At 42.9% G+C, this 21956-nt stretch overlaps 1 protein-coding gene across 1 annotated transcript in view; it reads left to right on the top strand.

Annotated features, from left to right (window-relative positions):
- The window catches only part of abca12 (ATP-binding cassette, sub-family A (ABC1), member 12), a 95457-nt gene that overhangs the window by 14536 nt on the left and 58965 nt on the right, over positions 1-21956 (top strand). Inside the window, exons 15-33 of the mRNA XM_071355258.1 lie at positions 2540-2710; positions 3158-3369; positions 7349-7479; positions 9347-9467; positions 10037-10355; positions 10620-11279; positions 11383-13200; positions 13531-13910; positions 14260-14378; positions 14864-14955; positions 15608-15759; positions 16263-16393; positions 16671-16813; positions 18347-18523; positions 18664-18887; positions 20774-20903; positions 20981-21136; positions 21368-21464; positions 21591-21943. Of these exons, the coding sequence (XP_071211359.1) occupies positions 2540-2710; positions 3158-3369; positions 7349-7479; positions 9347-9467; positions 10037-10355; positions 10620-11279; positions 11383-13200; positions 13531-13910; positions 14260-14378; positions 14864-14955; positions 15608-15759; positions 16263-16393; positions 16671-16813; positions 18347-18523; positions 18664-18887; positions 20774-20903; positions 20981-21136; positions 21368-21464; positions 21591-21943 (5586 nt within the window). The remainder of the gene's footprint in view (positions 1-2539; positions 2711-3157; positions 3370-7348; positions 7480-9346; positions 9468-10036; positions 10356-10619; positions 11280-11382; positions 13201-13530; positions 13911-14259; positions 14379-14863; positions 14956-15607; positions 15760-16262; positions 16394-16670; positions 16814-18346; positions 18524-18663; positions 18888-20773; positions 20904-20980; positions 21137-21367; positions 21465-21590; positions 21944-21956) is intronic.

The raw sequence follows: 21956 nt of genomic DNA, 5'->3' as shown, positions 1-21956 counted from the left end.
GAGACTTGCAAGCCGAAGAACACCATCCCAACCATGAAGCACGGGGGTGGCAGCATCATGTTGTGAGGGTGCTTTGCTGCAGGAGGGACTGGTGCACTTCATAAAATAGATGGCATCATGAGGTAGGAAAATGATGTGGATATATTGAAGCAACATCTCAAGACATCAGTCAGGAAGTTAAAGCTTGGTTGCAAATAGGTCTTCCAAATGGACAATGTCCCCAAGCATACTTCCAAAGTTGTGGTAAAATGGCTTAAGGACAACAAAGTCAAGGTATTTGAGTGGCCATTACAAAGCCCAATCCTATAGAACATTTGTGAGCAGAACTGAAAAAGTGTGTGCGAGCAAGGAGGCCTACAAACCTGACTCAGTTACTCCAGCTCTGTCAGGAGGAATGGGCCATAATTCACCCAACTTATTGTGGGAAGCTTGTGGAAGGCTACCCTAAATGTTTGACCCAAGTTAAACAATTGAAAAGCAATGCTCCCAAATACTAATTGAGTGCATGTAAACTTCTGATCCACGGTGAATGTGATGAAAGAAATAAAAGCTGAAATAAATCATTCTCTCTACTATTATTCTGACATTTCACATTCTTAAAATAAAGTGGTGATCGTAACTGACCTAAAACAGGGAATTTGTACTAGGATTAAATGTCAGGAATTGTGAAAAACTGAGTTTAAATGTATCTGGCTAAGGTGTATGTAAACATCTGACTTAAACTGTACATTTACATTGTCATAAGTTAGATTTTATGAAAGGACATTGTGAGTGATATGGTGATACTGTATTGTGTATGGGCTTACAGTGCATTCGGAAAGTGTTCAGACCCCTTGACTTTTTCCACATTTTGTTACATTACACCCTTATTCAAAAAAAGATTAAAAAAAAAATATCCTCAGCAATCCACACATAATACCCCATAATAACAAAGTAAATAATAATAAAAATAATAAACTGAAATACCTTATTTACATAAGTATTCAAACACCTTGCTATGAGACTCGAAATTGAGCTCAAGTGCGTCCTGTTTCCGTTGGTCATCCTTGAGATGTTTCTACAACTTGGTTGTAGTCCACCAGTGGTAAATTCAATTGATTGGACATGATTTAGAAAGGCACACACCAGTCTATATAAGGTCCCACAGTTGACAGTGCATGTCAGAGTAAAAACCAAGCTTTGAGGTCGAAGGAATTGTCCGCAGAGCTACGAGACAGGATTGTGTCGAGGCACAGATTTGGGGAAGGGTACCAAAAAATGTCTGCAGCATTGAAGGTTACCAAGAACACAGTTGCCTCCATCATGCTTAAATGGAAGAAGTTTGGAACCACCAATACTCTTTCTTGAGCTGGACGCTCGGCCAAACTGAGCAATCGGTGGAGAAGGGCCTTGGTCAGGGAGGTGACCAAGAACCTGATGGTCACTCCGACAGAGCTCTAGAGTTCCTTTGTGGAGATGGGAGAACCTTCCAGTAGACAACCATCTCTGCAGCACTCCACCAATCAGGCGCTTACAGTAGAGTGGCCAGACGGAACCACTCCTTAGTAAAAGGCACATGACAGCCCACTTGGAGTTTGCCAAAAGGCACCTAAATTCTCTCAGAAAATGAGAAACAAGATTCCCTGGTCTGATGAAACCAATATTGGACTCTTTGGCCTGAATGCCAAGTGTTACGTCTGGAGGAAGCCTGACACCATCCCTACGTTGAAGTATGGTGGTGGGAGCATCATGCTGTGGATATCTATTAGAGGCAGGGACTGGAAGACTAGTCAGGATCAAGGCAAAGACGAACGGAGCAAAGTACAGAGAGATCCTTGATGAAAACCTGCTCCGGAGCACTCAGGACCTCAGACTGGGGCAAAGATTCACCTTCCAACAGGACAACGACCCTAAGCACACAGCCAAGACAACGCAGGAGTGGCTTCGGGACAAGTCTCTGAATATCCTTGAGTGGCCCAGTCAGAGCCCGGACTTGAACCCAATCAAACATCTCTGGAGAGACCTGAAAATAACTGCAACAACGCTCCCCATCCATTCTGACAGTGCCCCATCCATTCTGACAGGATCTGCAGAGAAGAATGGGAGACACTCCCCAAATACAGGTGTGCCAAGCTAGTGGCGTCTTACCCAAGAAGACTCGCGGCTGTAATCGCTTCCAAAAGTGCTTCAACAAAGTACTGAGTAAAGGGTCTAAATACTTATGTAAATGTAATGTTTCAGGTTTCTATTTCTAATAAATTTGCAAACATTTCTAAAATGATGATGAATTCTTTCTGAAGGCACTGTGTATGGGTTATATGAGTGGTATTTTCAGTGATATGGTGTTCTTGTTGGTTTCCAATAGATCCTAATGGCTCAGGGACATTCATTCATTCAATCATCAATTCATTAATTAATAAATAGATTAATTCAATCATTATTGAATAAATAAATACATGTATTCATTCATTCATTACTTGTTGGTTTCCAGTAGGTTCTAATTGCTCAGTGACATTCATTCATTCATTTATTTTATTCATTGCTTGTTGGTTTCCAATAGGTCCTAATTTCTCAGGTACCAGTAAGGTGTGAAGATCTGCTGGGCCAGTGGTCCTGGCTCTCCTCTCTGAGCTCCATGGACCCCAGCCTGTGGAATGCCCTCTTCTGCCCAGGGAACAACTCTCGTCTCCCAGATGCTCTGCTGGCTGAGTGGATGCCTGTGGTTGACAAGGTAAGTCATGTGTACCTGGACAGCTCTTACAGGTTGTGTCTTATTGGCTAGGTCTCCCTAGAAAATGAGGTTCTGATTAAATAACTGAAGATTAAAAGGTTATCACAAAAGCAGAATACAAACAACACAAACCTCCCTCCGACCCAATACTGGTTTAGACCATGTAGGTCATTTCCATGAGAAACATTGATGAATGGTCTAGTGAGAATATCGTTGGTAGTAAACAGTAAACAGAAACTGTGTCATATATGAGCCTATGGATTTTCTTTCTATATTTTTTTTCTTCAAGAAACCATTTTGTCATTTTGAGAAGTTACTTTAAGTACATTTTTGGGGATATTAAGACATTTTAGAATAGGCCAGCAATTGTTCTTATGTTATATCCTAAAACATGTACAGTATATTCAACTTTCTTTGATCATTTTATAATTTCCTTCTATATCCAAGGCGACTCAGCTTATGAACATAGTACAGGGCAATACCAACGCCAATGTCACCCTTCCCATGATCCTCACTGAGTGGCATGCACTGGCTGGCTCCTTTGTCAGCGGTGAAGTGGCCTTGAGGAACTTCAGTAATCTGTTGGATGCTGCCTACCTGGTGGGCTGGGTCCCTGAGAACATCACTGCAGTGGACTGGACACAGATTCTCATGACAAGGTTAGTGTGTACACACACTAATGAAGGCCCTTTGGCCGAAACGTTGGTCAAATAAATCGACCAAGTAGAGATGAGTGTGTACTTTCTTTTTCATTTGTCATGGTTAGTGTACCTTTAGTAACCACAGGATGACCATGCTGTCTTGAGATAATATAATCAAGGTTTGTGTATAAATGAGTATACAATATCCTTGCATCCACAAGCGGAGTTATCAGTATGTACAGTACCAGTCAAAAGTTTGGACTCACCTACTCATTCAAGGGTTTTTATTTATGTTTACTATTTTCTACATTGTAGAATAATAGTGACGACATCACAACTATGAAATAACACATACAGAATCATGTAGTAACCAAATATATTTTATATTTGAGATTCTTTGCCTTGATAACAGCTTTGCACACTCTTGGCATTCTCTCAACCAGCTTCATGAGGTAGTCACCTGGAATGGATTTCAATTAACAGGTGTGCCTTGGTAAAAGTAAATGTGTGGAATTTCTTTCCTTCTTAATGCATTTGAGCCAATCGGTTGTGTTGTGACAAGGTAGGGGTGGTATACAGAAGATGGCCCTATTTGATAAAAGACCAAGTCCATATTATGGCAAGAACAGCTCAAATAAGCAAAGAAAAACGACAGTCCATCAAAACTTAAAGACATGAAGGTCAGTCAGTCTGTAAAATTTCAAGGACTTTGAAAGTTTCTTCAAATGCAGTCGCAAGAACCGTCAAGCGCTATGATGAAACTGGCTCTGATGAGGACTGACAAAGGAAAGGAAGACCCAGAGGTACCTCTGCTGCAGAGGATAAGTTCATTAGAGTTAACTGCACATCAGATTGCAGCCCAAATAAATGCTTCACAGAGTTGAAGTGACAGACACATCTCAACATCAACTGTTCAGAGGAGACTACGTGAATCAGGCCTACGTGGTCGAATTGCTGCAAAGATACAACTACTAAAGGACACCAATAATAAGAAGAGACTTGCTTGGGCCAAGAAACACAAACAATGGAAATTAGACCAGTGGAAATGTGTCCAAATTTGATGAGCACAAATTGACTCCGCCATGTCTTTGTGAGACGCAGAGTAGGTGAACGGATGATCTCTGCATGTTTTGTTCCCACCATGAAGCATGGAGGAGGAGGTGTGATGGTGTGGGAGTGCTTTGCTGGTGACAGGTTTAGTGATTTATTTAGAAATCAAGGCCCAATTATCCAGCACGGCTACCTGTAACAAGTGCGCTGAGAGTCGGGAAGCAAGTTCAGTGAGTGAATGTTTTAATAAATAAACGTAACATAATATAAAACAAGGAAACGCGAACAATGCGCAGACATGAAACAGAAACAGAAACAATGACACCTGGGGAAGGAACCAAAGGGAGTGACATACATAGGGCAGGTAATCAAGGAGGTGATGGAGTCCTGGTGAGTCTGATGACGAGCAGGTGCACGTAACGATGGTGACAGGTGTGCGCCATAACAAGCAGCCTGGTGACCTAGAGGCCGGAGAGGGAGCACACTACCACAGCATTCTAGAGTGGCAAGAGTGGCTACTTTGAAGAATATTAAATCTAAAATATATATTTTTTGGTTACTACATGATTCCATATGTGTTGTTTAATAGTTTTGATGTCTTCACTGTTATTCTACAATGTAGAAAATAGTACAAATAAAGAAAAACCCTTGAATGAGTAGGTGTGTCCAAACTTTTGACTGGTACTGTAGGCGAGCCGACATCATGAAAATATTGAGTCTATCAACATGCGTTAGCAAATACAACATGCAGAAATGATACTGAATAGACATTGATGTAAAGTGAGATTCCACTTGACCGTTGAGTCACAGTAATCTCCTTTTATGCGCTCTGGACATACTTTGGTAGTTCCCAACTTGCTAACGACCATCAGGTCCTAACAACCTGGTACTCAGGGCTCTATTGTCCCTCTAACCACTCTGATGTCAATGCAAATGCAATCAAAAATCACATCCAACACTTACCATCAAAACAGTATGTGCTTTTAAATCTCACCTCACTGTGATGATCAATTTGAAAAAAGAAGTTCAAAAACAAGTTGAAGCTGAGTGGAAAACATGGTTGTTTTGGATGTTGTTTCAAAGCCTTAACACAACAAAATGGATACCACTTTCTAAGGTGATGATTAATTCAAAGCACCCATATGCATATTAGAATGAGCCATTAAAACTAAATTGTACAATACATAGCCTACAGCTTATTACGCATGGCAGAAAAACATCAAATAAAACCGATTTAAGATGTCCTTGCTACATCATTGGTCTAGCCTATACTCCAAAATTAAACAAATTGGAGTAGGCCTAATCACCTTTGAGTGTGTACTGTATTATTATGCATACTGGATGGACTGGTTAACTTATGCTGTGCTCCAAATTTCTATTCATGAGTCTGGGAGAGAATGAATAGCCCTAGGCGTTGCTGTAGGTTCATTGATTGTGTAGGGGAGCTTACAGGTAGCCTACAATTATAGTGCATTTGTATTTGATTTTGAATAGCCTAGTAATAGGGTATTTTTTATATTTTCCTAATTAATCGGGTGGCACATTACCTTTAGCTATACAGAATATCTCACCACCAAGTGTTTCCATCTCCTACTCTCTCCTTTATTCCTTTCAGGAGCATTCAGAGAAGCTGAATTTCATTGTGAAAACATGTTACTATATTTGTTCCCAAACAGATTTCACTTGGTTTCCCAAATTAAGCACTGGGTAGCTGCAGAAACAGGGTTGGGGAGCCCAGCAATAGCATGCACCTCAAATAGTGGTTGATGCATGAAGTGAAATAAGTGTTGTTGTATTTATTTTCCAGCTGCTCATATTAAGCACAGCTCTGCTATAAAACCCAAGTAGGCTACCAGGAATAATTGAAAAACGGACCGGTGGGAAGTTTGCGGCCTCCATTCACTGTCTTTTCCCCTGCCCCCTGTTCCTGCCCATTTGATAATGGGCCGTTCTAAATCGAAACTAATTTGACATATTTGTGAAGACAAGATTAAATTGAGAATAATCTGATGGGTGAAAATATGATCACTTGATGAGAGAACAGCTGTGCATCCTGAGGCAATGAACAGAGCGCATGCTTTTTTTGCAACTTTCTCAAATCATCAATAGCCTATAGTCTCGTCATGCAGCCCATATATCTTTTGATTTCTAAGATATTCTAAGGTTGATCATTCACAACACCATTTTCCAAATAAATCTAAATCTATTTTATAGGACCTGTTTCAAATGATCACTTTTACGCTCAGCATAGCCATTTCATATGTGCACTCGCTCTGGACTGGTAAAAAATCCTTTCTATTTTATTCAGCTATATTTAATTATATTCTTCTTACCATAAAGTTATATATGGCACGGGACTTTTAAACATATCTTGTCAGCTAAATGAACAAGCCTACAGCCTATGGCATGGAGCATAGCCAGATAACATACAGTAGGCCAACTCATATTCTGTTTAACATTTAACATTTAAGTCATTTAGCAGACGCTCTTATCCAGAGCGACTTACAAATTGGTGCATTCACCTTATGATATCCAGTGGAACAACCACTTTACAATAGTGCATCTAACTCTTTAATCTGAAATACATTTTCTTCATATCATAATGTTTCTTTAGACCTGACTAAAATAAATAATAGATTTATTGTGATGGTGTATATTAAATTAAATTATTAGACTTTTTGAAATGTAGATGTTCCAAAGGCGCATCAGCTGCTTGTATGTTTGGAGGCCTGGAGATGCTAAACACGTTTACGTTCATTAACGGTCAATTACCTTGAGACCAGCAGTCTTTTGCATGACAATAACCGGTTGACAAAATTTCATGACCGCCACAACCCTAGCTGAGATAAGGTATTGCTATCCAATATGTTAGTGGGATATGTAAGTGTGTATAGGTTATGAGTTGATTGTCATGTATAAACTCAACATCCATTTCTCTGTCTCTCAGGGGTTTGGGGGCATTCGTCACTGTGGGCTCTCACCTTCAGAACAGCTCAATGTGGCCGTCTATGGAGTCATACTTCCACATCGCCTACTGGATAATGAACTACCAGCCCAACGTCACCGCTTCACCAAATTGTGAGTCAGGCACGCATACACCAATCCAACAAACACATTAAGAACACACGCACACATAAGAAAAGGTACATACAGTGCATTCGGAAAGTATTCAGACCCCTTGACTTTTTCCACATTTTGTTACTTTACAGCCTTATTCTATTATTTCCCTCATCTATCTACACACAATAACCCATAATGACAAAGCAAAAACTGTTTTTTTTGCAAATTTTGCAAATATATTAACAATAAAAACTGAAAATAACATTTACTTAATTATTCAGACCCTTTACTCAGTACTTTGTTGAAGCACCTTTGGCAGTGATTACAGCCTTGTGTCTTCTTGGGTATGACACTACAAGCTTGGCACACCTGTATTTGGGGAGTTTCTCCCATTCTTCTCTGCAGATCCTGTCAAGCTCTGTCAGGTTGGATGTGGAGCGTTGCTGCACCTTTGGCAGTGATTACAGCCTTGTGTCTTCTTGGGTATGACGCTACAAGCTTGTCACACCTGTATTTGGGGAGTTTCTCCCATTCTTCTCTGCAGATCCTGTCAAGCTCTGTCAGGTTGGATGTGGAGCGTTGCTGCACAGCTATTTTCAGGTCTCTCCAGAGATGTTTGATCGGGTTCAAGTCCGGGCTCTGGCTGTGCGACTCAAGGACATTCAGAGACTTGTACCGAAGCCACTCCTGCATTGTCTTGGGTTGTGTGCTTAGGGTCGTTGTCCTTTTGGAAGGTGAACCTTCGCCCCAGTCTGAGGTCCTGAGCGCTCTGGAGCAAGTTTTCATCAAGGTTCTCTCTGTACTTTTCTCTGTTCATCTTTGCCTTCAATCCTGACTAGTCTCCTAGTTCCTGCTGCTGAAAAACATCCCCACAGCATGCTTCACCGTAGGGATGGTGCCAGGTTTCCTCCAGACTTGGCATTCAGGCCAAAGTGTTCAATCTGGGTTTCATCAGACCAGAGAATCTTGTTTCTCATAGTCTGAATGTCTTTAGGGGCCTTTTGGCAAACTCCAGTGGGCTGTCATGTGCCTTTTACTGAGGAGTGGCTTCCATCTGGCTACTCTACCTTAAAGGCCTGATAGGTAGAGTGCTGCAGAGATGGTTGTCCTTCTGGAAGTTTCTCCCATCTCCACAGAGGAACTCTCTTCCCCAGATCTGTGCCTTGACGCAATCCTGTCTTAGCGCTCTACTGACAATTCCTTTGACCTCATGGCTTGGATTTTGCTCTGACATGCACTGTCAACTGTGGGACCTTATATAGACAAGTGTGTGCCTTTCCAAATCACGTCCAATCAATTGAATTTACTACAGGCGGATCAATCAAGTTGTAGAAACATCTCAAGGATGATCAACAGAAGCAGGATTCCCCTGAGCTCAATGTCAAGTCTCAAAGCAAAGGGTCTGAATACTTATGTAAATAAGGTATTTCTGTTTTTGATTTTTATAAATTATAAATTGATTTTTATAAATTGATTTTTATAAATTAACTAGCAATTTGATTACTCATTATAATGAGGAATAAACAAACATTTATAGTCAGCAATATCCAGTATCCATATCCAATGCTCAAAGCTACATGCATTTTTGGCAATATGGCCGCCATTGCACGTGTGTACATTTCGATAACGTGACTACTCATTGCCCTGGTTGTCTTGGTGTTGTTATCAACGCTGAGCAGTAGCTCTGTGACAAAGATACATAATGACAAGATACTCTGTTTGTCCCAAATGGCACCCTATTCGCTATAGAGTGCACTTCTTTTGACCAGAGCCCCCTGGTCAGAAGTAATGCACTACATAGGGTGCTATTTTGGACGCAGGCTCTGTCTGTTCCACTCATGAGCTCTATCTGTTTTAAAACAATATATATGAACTGTCATAACAGGTACTGTTGATTCTACCACATACGCCTATATCTGCAATACTGGGTTTACCTGGCAGCAGTTTATCCCAACCACCGCTGCTCTGGTGCAGGAGTTTTCTGCTAATCCTGCTGTATTACTTCGGTAAGTAATCTCATAGGGCAGAGAAGGATAGAGCCTGGCCATAGGTGTGGAGTCTATGGTATAGGCTGTGTCCAGAATGGCAACATTTTCCCTACTTAGTGCACTACTTTTGACCAGGGCCAATTGGGCTCTTTTCAAAAGCAGTGCGCTATATAGGGATAGGGAATAGGGTGCCTTTTGGGATTTATCCCGTGCCTCTAAGTAAAGTGTTATCTAACTACTGTAACTTCACTTCTGCCACAGACTTCTGCCATCTCCCCTGGTGTCTTTCCTTCTCCTGCTCACATTGTGTCTAACTGTTCCTCATATTGTAATGACTCCAATTCACACTTACTTCTTAGTGATGCGCTCTCATTGATCTGTTTTGTTGTTGTCAATTGATCATATATTTTATGACTAGATTATTATTATAACATATAGACTAGTAGATTATTACTAAAACAAATGATTTGTTATTGATTTTGATTAGTGGTTTATTAAATGTCAATGTACCTTTTCTAGTTGATTATGAGGCATGTGTTTGGTGCCAAGTGAGAAGATAACAAAACATTTTGTTCTCTTTTCCACAGGCATGTCCAGGGCTCCTTGTCTTTCCTCCAGGCTGTCTATGGAAACATCGCCACGGGCCTGGTCACCCAGCTCCTCAGCGCCGACCTAGACCTAGGGGACGGCTCCATCCCAGCCCTGATCACCATCCTGAACAAGGACATCACGCTGGTCTCCAACCTCATGTCCCTGGAGCAGTTTAGCACCAACTCCGAGCTGCCCCTCTCTCTCCTGGGGGAGATGTTAGAGGCCCTGGGCCTGAAGCCTCTGGAAGCCCTGTGGATCCAGGGAGGTGGATCCCAGGCCCCCAACACCTCATCTGTGATGGCCATTGCCCTGAAGGTAGCCAAAAACATTAGACAGAGATTAAGCATAATTCTGGACTAGAAAGCATTTTCAAAGGAGATTCTTTATTGAGCATGATTTTTAGTCCAGGACTAAATTTAATCTGTGTCCGGGAAACCACACCGTATAGTATTTTGCAATTGTATTATTTATTCAAGATCAATGTTTTTAAGAAACTGTAGATTTGATTAAGCTTCAGAACATCATTAAAACACCCCAAAATATCATATGTAATAATAATAAAGTCAATGAACTTCTCAGGTGGCCAAGAACACCCGGCATCTAGTTACCGGGCTCCCTGTCGAGAACGCCAACATGCCAGACCTGACCGGGGTGGAGTCTCTGCTGATGCAGTGGCTCTCAGTAGCTCAGGGAAACCTGACCCTGCCTCTGTCTCTCAGTATGGGAGATGCTCTGATCACCTACTCTGGCTCTTTCAACTCTACCTCCCTGGCCTTCCTCAGACAGCTGCTCAATCCTCTCACCAACCAGAGCTCAGCGGGCATAGCAGACAACATCCTGTGGGCCATGGAGCGGCTGAAGACTGTGCTGGATGCTCCTAACGGTGACTCAACACCCATTCTCCTGGGGTATGTGATCCAACTACAGGAGTTGCTGGTCTCGACTCTACAGCTACGCAGATATGAGCAGCTCTTGCTTCCAGATGGGAACCTCACCACAGCTCAGGTGACAGACCTCCATTTGGTTGTGGTGGACCTCTTCCAGCTCCTGTACGTCCAGCAGCTCAGCCAGGCTGGGGATCAGGCTGCCCTACAGACCCTACTACAGAGACTCTCAACCCTACTACCTCTACAGCTCCAACAGCAGTACCTTGGGATGGTCAGCCACTTCCAGGCTGTGATGGAGAGCTTGGTGTCTTGTACAGCGGCAGGTCAGGACTGCACGGCTACGGTCCCACAGGTTGGTTTTGTATTTGTTTTGCCATCCATTGTCCTTCATTTTTTTTAAAGGCATTTTAAATCCAATGTATTATTTTTTTGTATTATTATTGTTATTATTACAGGTGCTCCAGATCCTGGCAGCTAGTGGGGACCACATGTTCAGTGGGGGCCAAGCTAAACCCAGCATGCCAAGCCAGGAGTCCATGAAAGTGACTGTCAACCTGCTTACTCTCCTCTTCGCCTGGCACGATACCGACATGTCTAACAATATGTCCGTCACGCCAGAGTCTGTCCTCAAGACCGTGGACCGGACTGCCTTCTTCCTCCAGCAGATTACATCGACTCCCAACATCAGCGTTACCTCTCTCCAGCAAGCTATGCTACAATCCAACCTTACCCTGGGGGAGCTGGAGAAGATGGCTGCCCTGGCCGGCGCAACCAACGCACCAGCTCTCCTGGCTAGCATCATGGGCGTCATCAACGTGCAACAATGCCTGGAGCCCCAGCCCAACAATCCCATCAGCCTGGCCCAGTGTGCACTGGAGCTGAGTGAGAGAGTCACTGGTTTTATCCTTGCGCTGCCTATACCTCCGGGATGCCAGTCCAACTGCACAGCGCTAATCTCCCTCCTCCCCATCCTGGTCAACCACTCTGTGAGTATCGGCCTTGCCGCCGGCTCTGGCCCAACCCCACTCATACCAACAACTGAGGCTATTACAGCTACCATAGCCAGCATCAGAGAGAATCTACAGCATCTCAACCTGGAGTCTGTGGAGCTGATCAGTAACGAGCTCCATGTCCTTGAGGGTTTAATCAAACTGTCCGCCTCTGGACAGTCTCCAGTCTACTCACACAATTCCACTGATCCACTGATGCAGGACTCGGGTAATGTACAGAAGGTGTATTTGGAGATGGCACAGTGGTATCTGAGGAAGCTAGAGAATGTGACCAGAACCAGTACCTTCTCAGAACTCCTGGACCCTTTCTTCCATATGGCAGAGATGCAGCTGGCTCTCCAACTCTCTCAGACTGAATTTACCATCTTTGTTAGTAAAGAGGTTGAGTATTTGATGAGAAGTATCCAATACCCTATCAACGGGACAGACGTGAGTAAAATCGGCCAATCGGTCATCAGGATACTCAAGGGTAACCTGGACCTGTTCAAGTTAAACATTGCTTACCAAGCGGTTATGGGGAACAATTGGCTAAACTACAGCTTGATTAATGAGGCCGAAACCCTGATCAATAATGAACTCCCTGTGCTTGAGGGTTTGATCGAACTGTCCGCCTCTGGACATTCTCCAGTCTACTCACTCAATTCCACTGATCCACTTATGCAGGATCCAAATTACGCACAGAAAGTGTATTTGGAGATAGCACAGTGGTACCTGAGGAAGCTAGAGAATGAAACCAGCACCAGTGCCTTCTCAGAAATCCTTGACCCTTTCTTCCGTATCGCAGAGATGCAGCTGGCTCTCCAACTCTCTCAGACAGAATTCACCATCTCTGTTAGTAAAGAGGTTGAGTATTTGATGAGAAGTATCCAATACCCCATCAATGGAACAGATGTGAGTAAAATCGGCCAATCGGTCATCAGGATACTCAATGAAAACCTGAACCTGTTAAAGTTAAACATTGCTTACCAAGAAGTTTTGCAGAACTCTTTCGGGAACTTAAACTGGCTAAACCACAGCTTGTTAAGCGAGGTCGAAACCCAGATCAGGGAGTACCTCAACCTGACACAGGATTGGCTGAGACAGCCCCGTGTGACCCAGGTCCTGACCAATATGCTGCATTGGGACATAAGCGGTGGGATGATGAACGTGACTACTCCTGGGATGGACCTCCAGCAACTTCTCAGGACTCTTGGCTCTTTCCTCACCCCAGAGCAACAGGCCTACCTCACAGCCATCCAACACAACAGCCAGACTCTCAACCAGGTAATTTCATTTTACACAGGTAGTCCCATTGAGGTCAGAAGACTTATTTTGCAATTTTACAATGTTGACAGTATTTGTAAATATTTTACTATGGGGTGAATTTTAACTGTCAATGGGATACAAAGTGAAAATGGATACTTTTAAATTAGGATTACACCCCCTATGGCTGTAGTATGACAGACAAACTAATTTCCACTTGGGGATTTATAACACAAAATCTTGTATCTTCTATTTTCTTCTCTTCTCTTATCTTCTCCCTTTTCTTCTATTTTTTTATTTTGTTTTCTCCTCTCCGTTCCTCTCCTCTCCTTTCCTCTCCTATCCTTTCAGGTTCTGTTGGTGGCCAGTCAGGAAGGAGGTCTGGGTAGTGACCAGTTCATCCAGGCGATCATGGATGCTGCAAGCTCTGTCCTGAGTGGCTTCACCATGGACCTCACACCACAGAACGGCACTGCAGAGATCCAGGGTATTCTACAGGGTGAAGAGGTCCAGATTATTCTTCAGGATGCCCTCCAGCTGGCATTCAGACCTAACATGAGCAACGCCCAGTCACTCAACATCACCATGGAGATTGTCAGGAGGGCAGAGGGTGTGGTTAGATTGCTGGTCCCCCAGGAGGCTGTTGGGTATCTGTTGCCAGGGTTCAGGTTCATTAGCACCTACCTTGAGACAGTCTCCAGACCTGGCGGGCCTGATAAGTGGAATGAGATGTGAGTTGTACTGTGTGTGGACTGTCAATATTAATGTATTTTAGGTTGCGTCCCAAATGGCAGTAGTGCTGTGCGTGGATCCTGGTCAAAAGAAGTTCCTGAGATAATAGGGTGCTATTTGGGATGTAACCTTACTGATTCTAAATGCTCACTGAAAATCAGAAGACGTCAGTGTTTTTTAGGATGATGCTGTTGATGATGACAAAAAATATTATCATCAGGTTGTTTTGTTACTCCCTCCCCTCACAGTGAAGATGATGACAATGATACTGCTACTTTTGCTGCTGCTGATGACGATAAACGATAAACGATAACATAACGATAACAATTACATTTTCTTTCCTCTCAGCATTGTGAACGAGCTGAAGATGGTCCAGGGCCTCCTGGCCCCTGACAGCAGTGCCCAGGTCTATCTCGCTGTCATCATCAACATCACTCATGTCATCCTGGACTCCAGCCAAAGCCAAGGCAAGTTGCCTATAACAGCTCCTCAATATCACTGTAGGACTACGTCCCAAATGGCACCCTATTCTCTACATACAGTAGTGCGCTACATTTGACCAGGGACCATAGGGTAGTGCACTACTATATAGGGAAAGGTGGCAATTTGGGACAGTGCGTCTACTGTCCTAATGGCCTGTGATATAGTACTGCTGGCACCATACACTTCATTATTAAATAACCCTACCAGGATCTCAGCCAGACACTTTAAGCACAGTTTATTGTGTCCTCTAGGAAAACAATGACTGTATCTGTATATTAACAGTGGCCAGAAATCAACATGGCAAAATATTGTACATCTATCTGTCTCACTGTCAGAATCTGTGTCTTCTTGGAAACAATTAAGTTAGCTAACAGAAGCTATCGATTTGTTTGATTGTTGGCTACAGTTATGTTAATAGCTAACGATATGCTGTCATTTTTCATAATTGTAACATTATTATCGTCAACAGTTAGCAACATGGGCCCTTGGAGCAACATGAGTCTATGGGCTAACATTGGTAATGATATGACTGCTGAAAACCTTGCAGAAATTGCTGGTCAGGTAAGGCATTATATATTATACCTTTGCGTTTATTATCAGTGAAATGGGGCGGCAGGGTAGCCTCGTGGTTAGAGCGTTGGTTCGAATGCCCGAGCTGACAAGGTACAAATCTGTTGTTCTGTCCATGACCACTGTTCCTAGACCGTCATTGAAAATAAGAATTTGTTCTTAATTGACTTGCCTAGTTAATTAAAGGTACTTTTTAAAAATAATAATCAAATTCCTTCTACGACAGTGGCAGTTCTGCAAAGTCATCTTTATACATGTGCTGTAGGCTTGTCAGTTGTATGACATATACCTCAGGCAGTCAACAACATGCCAAAGCACAAAATGCTATCCGATGCAGATATCAAGATTGTATATTTTGTGGTTTGTCCAGTTTACATCTTATAATATGTGTCAGTGTTTTTCCTCAATGGGTTACTGACTTGCCTAGTTAAATGAAGGTTTAATACAAAATGTAAAAATATAAAGATTGAGCTGTCACTGACATTCAAGAGTCACAGTAGCTCATGGCGTGGACAATTCCAATAATAATTTCAGTTAGTCAATCTTTGCTTCTGTCTAATAACCATGCCTTAATAAATGGTGCTGTTGTTAATAGTTTTCCAATGGAGAACACTAGCAACATGATATTTTTGTATCCTTTCAGATGACTGGTCTCCTAAACTCTGTGCTACCCCTCATCCTTGGGCAGCAGGGTATCATGCCTTTCCCTCTGCCTTCTCCTGAGATGCTCCCTGACATACTCCCTGTGCTGATACAGATCCTCACTCAGCAGGCTAACCAAAGCAGCTGGGATAAGTACGTTCAGGGGTCATCGGTACAAGGAAGAAAGTGGTATCTGGTTAGATGGGGAGAGAATTACCATGGTGTTTTAACTATAGTAAGGTAGTATAGTATAGCATGCTTGGGCTACCGAGTGGCGCAGTGGTCTAAGGCACTGCATCTCAGTGCAAGAGGTGTCACTACATTCCTTGGTTTGAATCCAGGCTGTTTCACATCCGGCCGTGATTGTGAGTCCCATAGCGCGGCGCACAATTGGCTCAGCGTCGTCTGGGTTTGGCTGGGGTAGGCTGTCATTGTGAATAATAATTGACTTGCCTAGTTAAATAAAATATAGTATTATATTTTAGTCAGTGGGGAGCACATTATCATGTATGTTTTGGTAGTATAGTATTATATTTTATTGTATAGTATTGAGGGCCACAACATAACCACCTGTTGTGTATATAGTGATAGTTTTAAGTTAGCTATATTATGTTGGTTGTAAAGTTTCTAAACCAAGTGCTTCCCTGTGTTGTCAGGTTGGAGGGGATGATTGGGGCCCTCCTGTCGACACTCAGGGACACCCCGGTGTGGGACTCTGTTCCCCCTGCTGTTTCTGTCATGAGCCAAGTCATGGGAGCCTTGGTCAACAATATGCAGGCTGAGACAGGTGAGACTGAGAGGCAGCTTTCCATACACCCTTGACAGCACTGTTGTTTCCTTTGTACCACAGATTGCTAGTAATTCTGTACATTAGACATACAGTACATGAGATACACAAGTTAGGGATTTGGTGAACTGTAGCCTAGCATTGAAATTTATTTATGCAAATACTTATCTTAGTTGCTCACAAATGCTCCCATAAGTGTCCCATTGTAAAACTCTCTCTCTCTCTCTCTTTATCTCTCTCTCTGCCCCCTCCCCCCCCTTTTCTCTCTCTTTCCCAGCATTCATCTTGAGTTTCCAGAAGCCACTGGCTGTCCTGATGTCAGAGTTGGTACAAGCTGTGAATGGCAGTGATTTCAATATGGCTGACGTGTCTGAGGGAATGATCCTTGCCATCGAGCTCACTGTGGAAGCTGCCATACAGGTTTGGTCAGAGCACTGGCTGCAGTCTTTCTGTTTTCTTCTTTCTGCCTTACTGCTGAGAACTGCTGGTTCTGCTGGTGAGAACTGCTGGTTCTCACCCTCTTCGTGACATTTACTAGGTTACGTGGTTGGTAACACAATGTCCTCAGTGCTCACTAGGAATGTCATGCTCTTCACAATAAATAACACATGGGCCAAGTTCATGAATTCATGTTCAATTGTTAAAGAATTTACCGGTTTGATGGCTTCAGTGGAAGGGAAACTAAATACCTCAAGCTATGCTGCTGTTGAAAGACAATTGGCTCCTCATGTTTTGAACATTCATCCTGACTTGGGTAGGCTATTGTTTGTCTGTTTAGATATCTGTCACTGAGAGAACAGTCTCAGGAATGGTCACAAATATCAAATATACTTTTAAAAATCTGGTTCAGAGATGTTCTTAACGACAACACAATGAGCATAGACTCACCTTTGCACTCTAAACGGTGGGCCAAGATCATTGTTTTCAGTAAAAAAGATATATATATTCAGTTGACCGTTGCCAAAACTGATTGCCCTAGTATCTCATACCCCATCTCGTTGTAAGCCACATTACCTGTCAATATTGCCTAAAAAAGTTGTCTAGAACAGTTTCACAACCTTAAGAATCAGGAGGGAGATGTATAACAATAGGTATTTTCACATTACCTAGCCAAACCAAACTAAGCAGTACTGAGCTGGCCAGGTTACACATCCACCATAGATGCTGGAACCATGCTGAAAAGAACAAATTGAAATAAAATATCAGAGCCAGCACAGTTTAGTTTGAGTTGGTATGACAGTGTGAAAAGGGTTCATGTGGATCAGGACAAAGTTCTCCCCTGAGATTCCAGCCCACGCCCAAGCTTGGACAATAAGGTACAATAAAAGATGAATAGAAAGAGAATAGGTCACAGCTTCCCCAACTTCCTTTCAAGTTGTGGGTGATCCAACAAGGAAAAGAGACAAGGAAAAACTACACCATTGAGTTTAGTTTTAGTAAGTTTTATGATTCATTCTCAATAGATCACCTTTCATGTGACCAAACTCTTAGTCATGCCATACATATTTATACAATAAAAGGAAGTGTTTCTACATAAATATGGAGGCTATACAAGTTTTATTGACACACTTGACCGGCTTACTTAATCGTCTGTTCTATTACCCTTCATATGATATACTGTATTGTTGTGTGTTTACCCTAGAGAAAATCTGATGACTGTCCAGAATAAAGAAGTCAAATAAGGCCGATATTTTATCCCCCATTGTATGTATGACACAGTATGCAGTCTTCAAGATTATCACTGATAACGGTGTGAATCTTCTGCCCTTCTCTTTACTGGAACTGCTTGTGGAGAAGAATGAGTCCATTTCCCCACGTTTGTCTTGATGTCAATTAGTTTATTATTATTATTATTTAATCCCATTCTTCTGTTAAGCTGTTTTGTTTTTTAAACAATTAAGTAGAAATCACAATTCACTGTCCCTCCTTGTTGCTGTTTTTCCCCCATCATAGGCTGCTAATAGGAGTAAGACCTTGGAGTGCAGGCAGGTCCTGAAAGCCTGGGAGCCAGTTAGAGAGGCGGCTGGGCTGAGTGAGGCCAGCCTGGGTTTGTGGTGTAACATCAGCCTGCTACCAGTCATGGAGGCCGATGCTGCGTCCAACTATGTCTATGCCAATCCAAACATGACCGTGAGTAGTAGTAATCACTAGGATTTCAGTTTGTAAAACTTCCCCACTAGAGGGCACTGTGGTAGCACCTAGTAATCTCTGCTGCTACGTTACTGACACAGCTCCTTTGCCTGTTGTCTTCTGTTGTGTTCTCTTCCCAGGGCATGGGGATGGGGCATGGGCCAGTATCAGTGGACACTACAGCAGCTATGATGGTGGCAGCTCTGCGTTCGTTCTACTGGGTCCAGGTTAACCGCACCATAGTTACTGAGCAGCTTGGTGCAATGCTGTTCAACACATTGTACCAGCTACAGGGACTTAATATGACCACCGAGGACCAGGCTCACTGGAACGCACAGTTTCTCCAACTACAACTGAGCCAGAGGTGAGTACTGTGTGGCTCAGTTGGTATAGCATGGCACTTGCAATCCCAAGTTCTGCAGGTTCAATTCCCCCTGGGGACACCCAAAAGTGTCTACTAAATATTATTATTATATATTAGTTAACAACCAAAACACTAATGCCCCTTTGACATGACTGATCCGAGCTGAGCTGTACTGCATTGGCCTGGTTACGTATCCACCATATGGTAGTGGCTGAAAAGGACAATGTGAAATGAAAATATCAGTATAGGACGGTTTGGGTCAGAACAATAGTGTAAAAAGGGTATAACAGTGACAAATACTTACCTGACCAGACCTTCGCATTACTTTGTTTCTATGTGCCACTAATGGTTGTTTTGGGTCACCACAAGGTAAACTTTGACAGTCAGAGGAAGAGTGCAAGTCATCTCCGGTGCTGCTTTGTGTTTTTGTTTATTCTGCCTTTCTCAGTATACCCGATTGACACACCCTGTTTACTTTATAAGCTGTTTATAAGCTGTTTCTCTGACTGTATTCAAAAAGCATCCCAGAGTAGGAGTGCTGAGCTAGGATCAGGTTTGCCCTGTCCATATAATCATATTCATTATGATCTGGAAGGCAAAACTGATCCTAGAACGGCCCTTCTTCTCTGACACACTTTGTGAATATGGACCCTGGGAGTGCTCAAATACAAGACATCGAGAAGGACGAGGAGAAAAGCATTAGGCAGAATAAAATGTTTATCTCAGAGGGTTAGAGAGAGAATTAAATGACCAATAAAGACACAAATCACAGTCATTTTATCACCTACACGCACAAACCAGAGGCAAACCAATTTAGATTCCTTCCTAAATTACATTAGAGAATTTGGAACAATCAAATGTGCATTAGTTTAGTTTAACTCTTTACCTGAACACAGATCCTGTGACTCATCTGTGTGTGTGTGTGTGTGTGTGTGTGTGTGTGTGTGTGTGTGTGTGTGTGTGTGTGTGTGTGTGTGTGTGTGTGTGTGTGTGTGTGTGTGTGTGTGTGTGTGTGTGTGTGTGTGTGTGTGTGTGTGTGTGTGTGTGTGTGCAGATAGTGATGTCTAACTATTCAGTTATCTAAGTCTCTTTTCCTCTTTAATTGATTTCCTTTTCTGTAATAATGAACTCAGTGCTGATAAGAATCACATTATACATATCTCATGGAATCAATCACGATTGCATCCCAAATGGCACCCTATTCCCTATATAGTGTACTACTTTTGACCAGGGCCCAATGTGATAGCGCTCTATGAAGGGAATAGGGATGTAGACCAAGTTTGACGGTGAGAGTCGTAGATCACTGACCACTGTAATGGAAATATCCCACAGAAGAAACAATCTTATACCACGGCCTAAATTATATCCCAAAATTATGAATAAGTACCCCCCAAAAAATAAATGATGAATTATGATTATATTCAATCCAGATGAATGAAATAATGGTATTACTGAGTCATTATTATTTTATGTAGGGAAAAAGTGTAGCAGTTGTAGTACATGAAAGCATACAGTAAATACATTCTCTGTTTCAATTTAACCACAGGCTATCCAACTTTAGCTATATCCTATTATATTCTTTGTTTCTGACACCAACATATCTCTTGCTGCTATTTCACTAATGGGAGAGTAGTTTCACTGACACATAAGTAGCATTTCTGTCCTGCATGTATGAAATTATAATATATGTGAAAGCATTCAATGTATCTATGTCTTTAACACATAGGGCCTGTTTCCCGGACACATATTCTCCATTGAGCTTGGAAACCGCTCCCTATTGTCCTCACTCACAGTCATAACCTTAAACATACAGATCTGTATATTCTTGTTGTAAATGATTAGTTGTACAGTCATTGGTCCTAATCCATGTCTCTTGTCCTCCCCAGTACTCAGGATCTTAGGATGGCCTTGGAGCAGCTGGATGCCCTGGCCATGGACAACCCCTGGATGAGACCCTACCTTCTGGCTGTAGAGATGACCCTAAACTACACTCTGGAGAATAGCCATCTACTCCAGGTATCTTACAATCTCCCCTCAATGTGTGTGTGCGCGTGTGTGTGTGTGTGTGCGTAAACTATTCTATTCTATTTCAGAACTCCACCTCCGCCCAGCATGTGTTCATGGAAGCCATGGAGATCCTCCTGACAGGCATGAACTTCACCGAGGACCTGGACCTGTGGATGCGTCCCTACCTCCAAGCCATGGAGATGACTATCAACTACACCATGGTCTACAGCCAGCTCCTCCAGGTGCTGTGCCATCTTCTTCCTTTGTGCCATTGATCAAGGCAATCACTTAACCCTAAAGTGCTCTCCATGCACCCGGTGGTTTCTGACCCCTGTGCCTCTCAACATTTGTGTGTGTGTGTGTGTGTGTGTGTGTGAGAGAGTGTGTGTGTCTGTCTGGGGGTGTTGGGAAAAGGCAGAAGCGGAATTTCAGTTTTCACCAAATGGACAATAAACGATTCTATTCTATTGCAGAATGCCACATCTGCCCAGCACCTCCTGATGGAAGCCCTGGAGATGCTCCTCACCGGGTCTAATCTCACCCAGGACTCCATCCAGGCCATACTCACAGGTACAACTTTGCACTGTTATGTCATTTAAAATTGTGTCTAATTATCACATAAATGATTGGTCACATGAATGTTACAAGACAGAAATTGAAACTCATTCATCCATTCTTTCATTCATCCATTCACAGAGAACATCTTCTCCAGGCCAGACGGAGAGTCGATCAACAAGCTGCTGAAAGATATGATCAGGGAGCTGGTCCGTGTACAGTTTCTGGGAGACTGGCCTATTGTCTACGGCGTCATGGAACAGTTCCTATCTGCCAACGCCACAAACCTCATCCTGGAGAAGGCTATTGAGTTCAGCGGCTGGTGGGGCTCCTCTACCGCCACCGGGTTGGATCTGGTAACCCAAGCTCTGCCCAGGATGTACGAGGTGGTGAAGGCCTTCTTATCCACTTTGAGACAGATGAGTGTCCCCTTCCCTCCCATCTCTGAGATGTTTGTGGAGCTAGCAGAGCACATCATCACCATGCTCAGACAGGTATCCCAGACAC

This window comes from Salvelinus alpinus, chromosome 20 (assembly GCF_045679555.1).
Source record: "Salvelinus alpinus chromosome 20, SLU_Salpinus.1, whole genome shotgun sequence".
Lineage (NCBI taxonomy): Eukaryota > Metazoa > Chordata > Actinopteri > Salmoniformes > Salmonidae > Salvelinus > Salvelinus alpinus.
Note: the sequence above shows the minus strand (reverse complement) of the source record. Positions and strands in the feature narration are given on the sequence as shown.